This window comes from Pseudorasbora parva, chromosome 12, assembly GCF_024679245.1.
Source record: "Pseudorasbora parva isolate DD20220531a chromosome 12, ASM2467924v1, whole genome shotgun sequence".
Classification (NCBI taxonomy): domain Eukaryota; kingdom Metazoa; phylum Chordata; class Actinopteri; order Cypriniformes; family Gobionidae; genus Pseudorasbora; species Pseudorasbora parva.
In genome coordinates this window covers 14,490,121-14,501,405 of record NC_090183.1, presented here as the reverse complement: position 1 = coordinate 14,501,405, position 11,285 = coordinate 14,490,121, and the positions used below count along the sequence as shown (strand labels likewise).

The 11,285-nt window shown below is 35.9% G+C and overlaps 1 protein-coding gene across 3 annotated transcripts in view; it reads left to right on the top strand.

Annotated features, from left to right (window-relative positions):
* Window positions 1–5,247, top strand: part of inpp4ab (inositol polyphosphate-4-phosphatase type I Ab) — an 80,711-nt gene extending 75,464 nt beyond the window's left edge. For all 3 annotated transcript variants that reach the window (XM_067459310.1, XM_067459309.1, XM_067459306.1), the window contains one exon: window positions 3,849–5,247. In XM_067459310.1, the coding sequence (XP_067315411.1) occupies window positions 3,849–3,981 (133 nt within the window). In that variant the 3' untranslated portion in view covers window positions 3,982–5,247. The remainder of the gene's footprint in view (window positions 1–3,848) is intronic.
* Window positions 5,248–11,285: the final 6,038 nt, after the last annotated feature.

The following is an 11,285-nucleotide window of genomic DNA, read 5'->3' as shown; positions in this document are numbered from 1 at the left end:
TTTAAGTAGGGCTGCATGGTTATGACAAAAAAAACTTAATTCCCTTGATATTGTAATCTGAATTATTTTATTATTCGTTGTATTCATTATTTCATTACATAAATATTAAAACAGCTGCATGTCGGTATAAATTAAATTTTACTGTCTACATTACGAACAAGCTGCGCAACATCTATCCATATGATTGCAAATGATCAACTGTTTATTTTGCCTGGGTTCATGTGCTTCCTCAAATAACTCGCATGTAACACTCTGTTGTCATTTTTATAGGCCTATTGACTTTAAGGTGCAGTGTGTAAATTTTAGCGGCGTCTAGTGGTGAGGTTGTGAATCGCATCACCAATCACTGACCTCTCCCTTTCATAGAGAAGCTACGGTGGCCGACACAGGACAAAGATGTCATCGTCGGAGAGAGCAAAGAATTTTTAGCGCTTTTAGAGAAGTTTGTCCATTTAGGGCTACTGTAGAAAAATGACGGCGCAAAATGGCGACTTCACTGTAGGGGACTCGCGGTGTATGTCGATGGAAATGGCTCATTCTAAGGTAATAAAAACATAACAGTTGTAAGGTTTTTATGCACCAAAACAAAGCTTTGTATAATATATTACATTTCTGTTATTAGATCCTCATAAATACTACACACTGCACCATAAAATGCCTCTGATTAATTGTAGTAGCCATACTCAAACTTTTTTTTGTATTGATTGTGCAGCCCTAGTTGTAAGGATCAGTTCTTGGTTTGAAGCTGTGTTAGTGAATGTTTTGGGAACCATGTTTTTAAATGAGTATCTTAGATTAAGCAATAGTTTTGTGGACTGGTTTTAATGAATTTGCTTGATTGATAAATAGGTTCAGAGCACAGCTCTTTTGATTTATTGAGCTTTTCATGCTCTGAGAATCATATTTTATAAATATAATATACAATATGCAGTGTTGTTTTTATGCTTCCTCTTACAACTGTTGTACATTTTGAAATGTCAAAATAGATTTTTCTTAGTTCTACCTCGTTTTACACTTAAAGCGCGTGAATTGAGCATTCATGCTCATTTAATCAAAAAGAAAAGGTATCTGCATGGCAAAGAAACAGGTCTGATTTGGTTGCTAGAATGGAAATTCATGAAAAATGTTGTGGTGAATTCACCCAAAATTGAGAATTCTGTGATAATTTACTCACCTTTGAATGTTTCTTTCTTCAGTAGAACGTAAAAGGAGATATTTAGCAGAGTCCAAGCTGCTCTTTTCCAGATATTTTTCTTATGCGATTTTTTTTAACGAGTGAAGAACTTAAATTTCATTCTGTTTATCACACAAAACTGCCATATAGGGGTTTTAGGAGACCAAAGGCCAAATTTACTCACAGTCTTGCGCCAGCACAAACCCTCTTTTGATTTACCAAACACACGCAGTGATAAATTCAGGCGCAAAATGCATGGGAGGAGAGGATTTAAATTAATCATGCAAGGTAATTTACAAATGTTTGCGCTCTTCAGTTTATTGGTATTTGCCCCATTATTTACCACCCAAAAAAGCGTGTTTTAAACCAGATGGTAACAGGTTGATTGCGCTAGTCATTATAGAAATGATCTGGCTGTGTCTGTGTTCATTCGTTTGCGTGTCGTCAGTAAATCACGCACAGAACTGTCCACTCCCATCAGTGCTTTTATGGAATTGCGCTCTTGTGCTAATTTGCCCTGTTTATTAAATTTGGCCCTTAAAGGGATAGTTCACCTAAATATGAAAATTCTGTCATTTACTCACCCATAATGTTGTTTGAAAACTGTACGAGTTTCTTTAATTTGTTGAACACAAAAGAAGATATTGTCAATAATTAATAGTAATTAATTTAATTAATTAGTTACATTTATATAGCGCTTTTCTAGGCACTCAAAGCGCTTTACATAGAAGGGGGAATCTCTTCAACCACCACCAATGTGCAGCACCCACCTGGATGATGTGACGGCAGCCATATTGTGCCAGAACACTCACCACACACCAGCTTTCTTTCTTTCTCTTTCTTTCTTTCTTTCTTTCTTTCTTTCTTTCTTTCTTTCTTTCTTTCTTTCTTTCTTTCTTTCTTTCTTTCTTTCTTTCTTCATAACATACACACACACACTCACACACACCGACATGAAAGCTCTATGCACCCAGATATACATAATACCTATAAGAAAAAATAAATGTAAAAAAATATATATACATATATATATATATATATATATATATATATATATATATATATATATATATATATATATATATATATATATATATATATATATATATATATATATATATACATACATAAACAGCTCATAAAAAAAATAACCAACCCAATAAATCAAACACTCTAACCATAACATTATTATTATTATTAGTAAACATTATCATTCACACTATTATTACTATTATATTATTGCCATTTCCACTATTCTTATTAGTATCACCATATCATTATTAATATAGCAACAATAATCATCACAGAAATCAAATCCTAAAAAAAATAAAAAGATCACTCATGCTCCTTATTGTGTAAAAAGGAAAATCTTTAACTTTTTTTTGAAATAGCTTTTTATTATTTTCGAACAACAAAAATACAGGTAATGCATTCCTGATTGGTGGAGAGGAGACTGAGTGATTAAGCCAATCAGGATATGGGGATTATTAGGAGGCCATGATGGACAGAGGCCAATGGGCAAATTTGGGATTTTGTGGATTTTTTTTTTTTTTTAACGACCACAAAGAGTTGGGACCTCGGTTTAACGTCTTATCCGAAAGATGGATGGTAACCAAAATGAATGGTTACCAAAACGCTTTAAAATATCTTTATTTTAGATCAACAAAAGAAATAAACTCATATGGGTTTGGAACAACATAAAGGTGACAGAATTTTATTAAATATTAAATATTATAATAAAAAAAATGTTTAAATGGAACACGGAAAATTAGGTATACCCATAGGCCTTAAGTGCATGTCAAATTATATGGACTACACTTACGGTGCTTTTTTCAGAGTTTTACTGTTGATCTATTTTTATTGAATGGAGCAGGATGAACATTTTTCAGAATTTCTACTTTTGTATTCCATGGAAGAAAGTAAGTCAAATGATGTATATGAGAATGACAGATTGCACAGATGTTTCATTTCTAATTGGACAATTTGACAAAAACCTGCACCTGAAGTAAATCAGGCTTAATGATGTCCTTTACATTTACATTACAACAGTTGACGGAGTTATAAGGGTTTCATTTATTGTTTTTATTTGAATATCACTAAGGTATTTATGTGTAAGTATTTCAAGTACCAACAATTTCTATGTATATATAATAGACGGTTGAATAGACGGTGAAACAGAATTTTTTGAATCTCAATAAGAGGGACATGTTATCCTGATCAAATGTAATTTACTATTAGTAATTGTTTACCATACCCTAATACACGCCAATGTAGCATGCTGATCTTAAAGATTTCTACACTTTTGTCACATTTGCTTCAGAACATTGACTGCCTATGTGCTACTTAAAAATGGTCCTAAAGAACTTTAAGTGACCCGCTTTTCTTATCCCCAGAGAAATGTTGCATTAGCATTTTCAGCTTGTGTGAACTGTATTGTGACGTGGTTTGTTTATGCAGCAGCTTTTTTTTTTTTTTGATGATGATGACTAGCTTTGGCCACCCTCATTTTCTCTGGTCACCCATAACACTCATGCTCATAACACTGCTGAAATGTCTGCTGCCATCTTTTGTGGCTGTGATAATTTTTGCTTGTGATTTTTCTAAACATTGCTTCATGTTCTGTTTGTTTTCTACTTGTTTTTACACACTCAATCCCGCCCCATTCCCCTGCCAGTGAGGGCTGCCGCCGTGAGAATACCATGAAGAACATTGGATGTCGCAAGTATGCCTTTAACTGTCTGCAGCTGAAGGCCTTTCCTAAATATTACAGACCTCCCGATGGCACTTTTGGAAAAGTGGAGACTTAATGAAATTACTCTTGTTTGGATGTACTGCAGGTAGATTATTAATTATGATGTTACACAAGTCCTGCGCATTAGAAATTCAAGCTTCTTCAAGCTAAGCTACAGTAAATCTGCTCGACGCAATTGCCATTTCAATGTGTTCCGATGGTTATTGCGCATTTACATTTCAGGCATGAACTTGAAGTGGAAATGTTGACTGCACAGATTTGTATCAGTAGACACAGTAGATACAGACTACATATCTGATCAGTTCTCTTTCATAAGCTCAATATCATCAAACACATATGTATTACATGTAATGTTGTATTTTATCATATTGGCCCTCTGCAGTGCACAATGAAGGGTTAGTCATTTTCGCTGTGTATTTCATAATCCTGGCCCCTTATAGTGCATAATGGAGGGTTTAGACCTTTATGCTGTATTTCATACTGTAGCCTTGACTGCCTACCGCAAACTGTTGTGTGTTTAGTACGTTAAGCTACACCTGCTGCAGCATAATAGTAATCTGTCTAGAGTCACATGACTCTTCTTGCCTTGTGTTCGTATGTTAAGGCTCCACCATTTTCAAGCGTCATTTCCGGTTCCTCCAATAGACCAGCAGAGGAACCTTCTGGAAATGACCAGGTTAGAGTTGTGTTCTTTATGCCTTTTTAAACCTCATTTATTTAAACTGATCGTGCACAGCATCCTCTCAGTTCCTTCAACTCTGGGGTTGTTCTTCACGGAGACAATGTCCTATTCAAGTAAAAGAAATAAACTACTGGCAAGTTTCTTCTATGGGCCAAGGTATAAAATAATGAAGGAAAAGTGAGATCAGTGTATCACTGTGTTCAGCTGGCAGCAACGACTCCGACAACTTTGACATCTTTCTAATAGATGATGATGCTGTCGTTTTGTACTGTACCTGTTTTTAACAAGAGGTACATTCATAAATGGAAAATCGATGGACTGTGAAATGTGAATTTGTTTCAGTCATGCAAATTATTTGTTGAAGGTTATTCTTTCGTCATGTGCATATCACTGTTGTTTTTGATTCTGTTTTTGACACCGATGTTGATTCAATTATTGTATGCCTATACAACGTTATTTAAGACAGATATGCTCCAATTTTTGGATTGATGTTGATTTGTATTTATTTTATGATAATGATATTGTATCTTTTATGATGCCCTCTTAGATATATTATGTCTGTCTAGAACAGAGTTCTGCTGTATTAAAATGCTGTCATCAATATCTGATGCCATTAAAGAGAGAATATAAGACCATTCACATCAATCGTGTTATTTTTATCATTGTTAACCTTTTCTGTCTGTTTGCATGTTGGGATGTGTGGGGATCTACAGATTAAAACATGGTAAAACGTATTATAATATAATGCAGTTATCTTTTTCTTTTTATAGATTTTTTTGTAGATGTTGGTTGGAAAACTTTTGTCAGAATGCATGGATGTTTTTGAATGGCCGTCAATGGAGAAAGATGCTTTCTGCTCATAATAATATCATAATAATATGTATATAATAATGTACATATGTACATAATAATAACATATATATGATTATTATCATAATAATAATAATAATAATAATAATAATAATAATAATGCTTATCTGAGTACCTGAAAACGTTTTTAAAAAATTGAGGGATTTGATAAACAATTAAGGGATTTAAATAAATGACAATACATTTAAATTAACACTGTAAAAAAATGGTAATGTGAAACTGCCTAAGTTAATAGATTTTTCAAATATAAAATGTTATTTAATATTGCTGAAATATCCTAAATATATTTGGTTGCACTACCAAAACTAAATTTAAGGATAACATCAGGCAGAAATAGCTCTTCAATGTATCAATTTCAGGTCACCACTTTTTTCAGTGAGAGATGCTTTAGGCTTGTTGCATGGATAACACTTTACAATAAGGTTCCATTAGTTAACATGAACCCACAATGAAAAATAGTTCTAAAGCATGAATTAGTCATTTAAACATTTAGTAATACATTATTAATATCAAAAGTTTGGTAACACTTTAATTTAATGTCCTTGTTACACGTTTCATGTAGTTACTATAATAGTTACTTAGGTTACACCTTATTTTAAGTTTTTTATTGTTACAGTGTAATTACAGTGCCTTGCAAAAGTATTCGGCTCCCTTGAACTTTGCGACCTTTTGCCACATTTCAGGCTTTAAACATAAAGATATAAAACAAATTTTTTTGTGAAGAATCAACAACAAGTGGGACACAATCATGAAGTGGAACGAAATGTATTGGATATTTCAAACTTTTTTAACAAATCAAAAACTGAAAAATTGTGGCGTGCAAAATGATTAGGCCCCCTTAAGTTAATACTTTGAAGCGCCACCTTTTGCTGCGATTACAGCTGTAAGTCGCTTGGGGTATTTCTCTATCAGTTTTGCACATCGAGAGACTGAAATTTTTGCCCATTCCTCCTTGCAGAACAGCTCGAGCTCAGTGAAGTTGGATGGAGAGCATTTGTGAACAGCAGTTATCAGTTCTTTCCACAGATTCTCGATTGGATTCAGCTCTGGACTTTGACTTGGCCATTTTAACACCTGGATATGTTTATTTTTGAACCATTCCATTGTAGATTTTGCTTTATGTTTTGGATCATTGTCTTGTTGGAAGACAAATCTCCGTCCCAGTCTCAGGTCTTTTGCAGACTCCATCAGGTTTTCTTCCAGAATGGTCCTGTATTTGGCTCCATCCATCTTCCCATCAATTTTAACCATCTTCCCTGTCCCTGCTGAAGAAAAGCATGTTTGACAGTGGGGATGGTGTGTTCAGGATGATGAGATGTGTTGCTTTTACGTCAAACATAACGTTTTGCATTGTTGCCAAAAAGTTCAATTTTGGTTTCATCTGACCAGAGCACCTTCTTCCACATGTTTGGTGTGTCTCCCAGGTGGCTTGTGGCAAACTTTAAACAACACTTTTTATGGATATCTTTAAGAAATGGCTTGCTTCTTGCCACTCTTCCATAATGGCCAGATTTGTGCAGTACACGGTGTTACGAGCCCCTACTCTTTCTCTTGTTTTCTTTCCTGTCTGAGAATAGCTGCCAATTGGATGGGGGTGGAGCCTGATTATGCCTAACACCTGAGGCCTCTGCCTACTTAAGAGCTGCTGGTGAAACTTCAGTTTGGAGGGGGGGGGGAGCCTACCTCTGGAAACCTGTTGTGTTTCTGGTTTCTTTTGTACAGGATGGTGAGTTTTTGTTTGTTTAGTTATGTTAGGTTAGTGGGAAAGCATAGGTAAGGAAGCTGACCCGGAAGATTTGTTTATGTATTTTCTTTTGTGTTTCTCGGGAGTTAGGAAAGAATTAACTCTGAGTTGTAGTTTAGATTAGTTTAGCTCACCAGTCCTTACTTTAAGTTTTATATGTTTGTTTGTTTTTGTTAATTTGTTGTAAATAAATCTTTCTTTTTACTACCATGGCCTTTGTGATTTGGGTTTATACACCTTTATGAATGGCTCTAATGTTGGTCCCTATTTTGGGTCGTAACATAAATTGGGGGCTCGTCCGGGATCGATCTTAACTGCCTTTGTTTGCAATGCTACTTTAGTTCTTGTAACTTGTTTTAACGAAGTGCTTTTGAATCCAATGCTACTTGTTTCCTGTAGCATGCGTGTGTTTAATGCATCGCTACATGTCTCTTCTGTAGCATGCTTTGTTTAATGCATCGCTACGTGTCTCTTCGGTAGCATGCTTTGTGTTTAATGCATCGCTACGTGTCTCTTCGGTAGCATGCTTTGTGTTTAATGCATCGCTACGTGTCTCTTCGGTAGCATGCTTTGTGTTTAATGCATCGCTACGTGTCTCTTCGGTAGCATGCTTTGTGTTTAATGCATTGCTATTTGTGTCCTTTTTGTAGCATTTGTTCCCTTTTGGTTTTGGCAGTTTAACTGGTGCTTAATTTGACCACTTGTCTTTGCCATTCTTTTGTGTAATCGCTTTTTTTTTTTTTTTTTTTCGGCCATTGGTTTTGTTTATGGGGTAGAGTTTCTGGATTTGCCTAATTGTATTTTGCAGTAGGCTTTGTTAGTGCTTCTGTTTTGTCAGGTGACATTTGTGATGGAGAATTTTGATTTGGAGAAGTTTGTTTAGACTCCTTCATTAGAACAGCTAAATCGCTGTAGAAACCCTGGGTTTCAATGTGTGAATTCAGAAATGGAGATCGTTTGTGGCAGATTCAAATGCCGTGAGACAACAAAATGTGTCTGTTAGTGGCTTAGAAACTGTTCTCCAGTGATGCTCTTTAAAAGATCTCGCAGGCTGTATTTTAATTCAGCTTGATTTTTTTTCTAGAGAATAAGATGCTGAGATCTTCATATGTAATGGAACTTTGAACTGTAATGTAGGAGTAACAATCGAGGTTAATGCGCAAACCAGAGTTTGCATTTGAAAGGGATGCTATTTGATTTTTCGTGTGTACCTCAAAGTGCTACCAACTTTGCTCTGCTTGGACCTCCTTGATGCTTTGATAACCTTCTTGAGTCAACCGAAGGTGATTTTTAGTTGACAAAGCTTCTGTTTTAGCTGATTCTTAAACATACTTTTGGTACAGAAGTCTAGTGTTCATTTTTGATAAGCATTTTGAAATGAACTTGACCCTTTTAGCCAAGTAAGCAGCAGATAAGCTAAGTGAGTTTGCGATCATGCATAAGCCATTTTGCTCTTATTGTAAATCGTTATATTATGGCAGAGTTTGGCACTTCATAGAAATGCCAGAGCTAAGCCTACTGTTTTTGTGAACACTTCTATGATTCTTAAGCGCTTTCTGAGTGCTGGAATGGAGAACTGTTCTTTAGAGGACTACCAGCCTTTCCTTCGGTATGGGTTAGGTCAGTGAGCACTGACTTGGACAATTCTGGTAAGAGCTTGCATGAATTGGAGCTGTGCAATCTCATTTTAGGATTTTTGAATGTTTTGTTTCATCATAGATGGTGAGTACTGACTTCATTAAAATAATTATTTTAATTATATTTAATGTTTTATGTGTGGGGGTGTTACGAGCCCCTACTCTTTCTCTTGTTTTCTTTCCTGTCTGAGAATAGCTGCCAATTGGATGGGGGTGGAGCCTGATTATGCCTAACACCTGAGGCCTCTGCCTACTTAAGAGCTGCTGGTGAAACTTCAGTTTGGAGGGGGGGGGAAGCCTACCTCTGGAAACCTGTTGTGTTTCTGGTTTCTTTTGTACAGGATGGTGAGTTTTTGTTTGTTTAGTTATGTTAGGTTAGTGGGAAAGCATAGGTAAGGAAGCTGACCCGGAAGATTTGTTTATGTATTTTCTTTTGTGTTTCTCGGGAGTTAGGAAAGAATTAACTCTGAGTTGTAGTTTAGATTAGTTTAGCTCACCAGTCCTTACTTTAAGTTTTATATGTTTGTTTGTTTTTGTTAATTTGTTGTAAATAAATCTTTCTTTTTACTACCATGGCCTTTGTGATTTGGGTTTATACACCTTTATGAATGGCTCTAATGTTGGTCCCTATTTTGGGTCGTAACACACGGCTGATTGTTGTCCTATGGACAGAGTCTCCCACCTCAGCTGTAGATCTCTGCAGTTCATCCAGAGTGATCATGGGGCTCTTGGCTGCATCTCTGATCAGTCTTCTCCTTGTATGAGCTGAAAGTTTAGAGGGATGGCCATGTCTTTGTAGATTTGCAGTGGTCTGATACTCCTTCCCTTTCAATATTATCGCTTGCACAGTGCTTCTTGGGATGTTTAAAGCTTGGGAAATCTTTTTGTATCCAAATCCGGCTTTAAACTTCTCCACAACAGTATAACGAACCTGCATGGTGTGTTCTTTGTTCTTTATGATGCTCTCTGCGCTTTAAACGGACCTCTGAGACTATCACAGTGCAGGTGCATTTATACGGAGACTTGATTACACACAGATGGATTCTATTTATCATCATTAGTCAACATTGGATCATTCAGAGACCCTCACTGAACTTCTGGAGAGAGTTTGCTGCACTGAAAGTAAAGGGGCCGAATAATTTTGCACACAATTTCAGTGTTTTTGATTTGTTAAAAAAGTTTGAAATATCCAATAAAATTCATTCCACTTCATGATTGTGTCCCACTTGTTGATGATTCTTCACAAAAAATTACAGTTTTATATCTTTATGTTGGCTCTGCTGTTCTAAACGATCATAATTATTGTTTCTTTATGGCTGTATTAACAGAATTACGTTAATGATCGTTCAGATACATGAGGAGGAGGGGCACCGCTATCGTGTGAGTTCACGTCCGAGACCTACACGGATAAAGTCATTATTTTGATTTTTTATTTATTTTTATTTTTTTGTGCACAAACTATTCTCGTCGCTTTGTCAAATTATTGTACAGCCCCTGTAGTGAGATGGACTTTGTGTCGATGTTGTTAGTGCCTTTATGGGTCTTGTGAGTGATACTGAATGCCAATGGAGGCCTTTCTGAAGCCTTTCTCAGCCATCAGCTTTCAACAAAAATATCTTCATTTGTGTTCTGAAGATGAACGGCGGTCTTCCGGGTGTCCGACGACATGAGGGTGAGTGATTAATGAAATAGTTTTAATTTTTGAGTGAACTGCAGAGACCTAAACCCTATCCCCTGTCAGCGCTCCTCTGATAAGCTATTGCTGCCCTCTTGTGTTCGGTAGGTATCAGATCAGACACAGCCTACATTTACAGCAACCAAAATCACTTTCCAAAGAAAGCGTTTTTAATATTGTTTGTAGCTTCATTTAATAACAAACACTTAACATTATTATGATGGAGAAGAAAAAGGATAAACACTGAAGTAAACTTACAATTGATCAAATGTTACTGTTACCCCTGTACAAAATAACCCTGCTTCCCGCACACTTCCTGTAGGCTACCTCAGAAATTAGGTAACAAGTAGATGAGCAGATAAAGTGGCATGAGCATTCTGTTGACAAGCCTACACGGGACAAAATTAAACAAAAACATGTGGATGTAGCCTAATGCAAGTGACAGTTAAAAGATAAGTTACTGTAGCGAGCAGCTAGATAGACTTAACTCTATAATAAAAACATTTTCAACCTCAGAGGAGACAAAAGCCATTTCTAATGCATTTAGGCTACTAATTGTGCATTTAATAGGCTATGTAAATTCATTTGACTTGTAAGCATATCCACATTTTCCCTATTATAGGCTACATAATATATTATTCACTAAAAATGAACAAATAGGCCTACATACGAAGACCGTCTGGCGTTTTTCTTTAAAATAAGCATTTTTGTCTCCTATCTATGTACAGGTTTTTACCTACAGGTAGGCCTA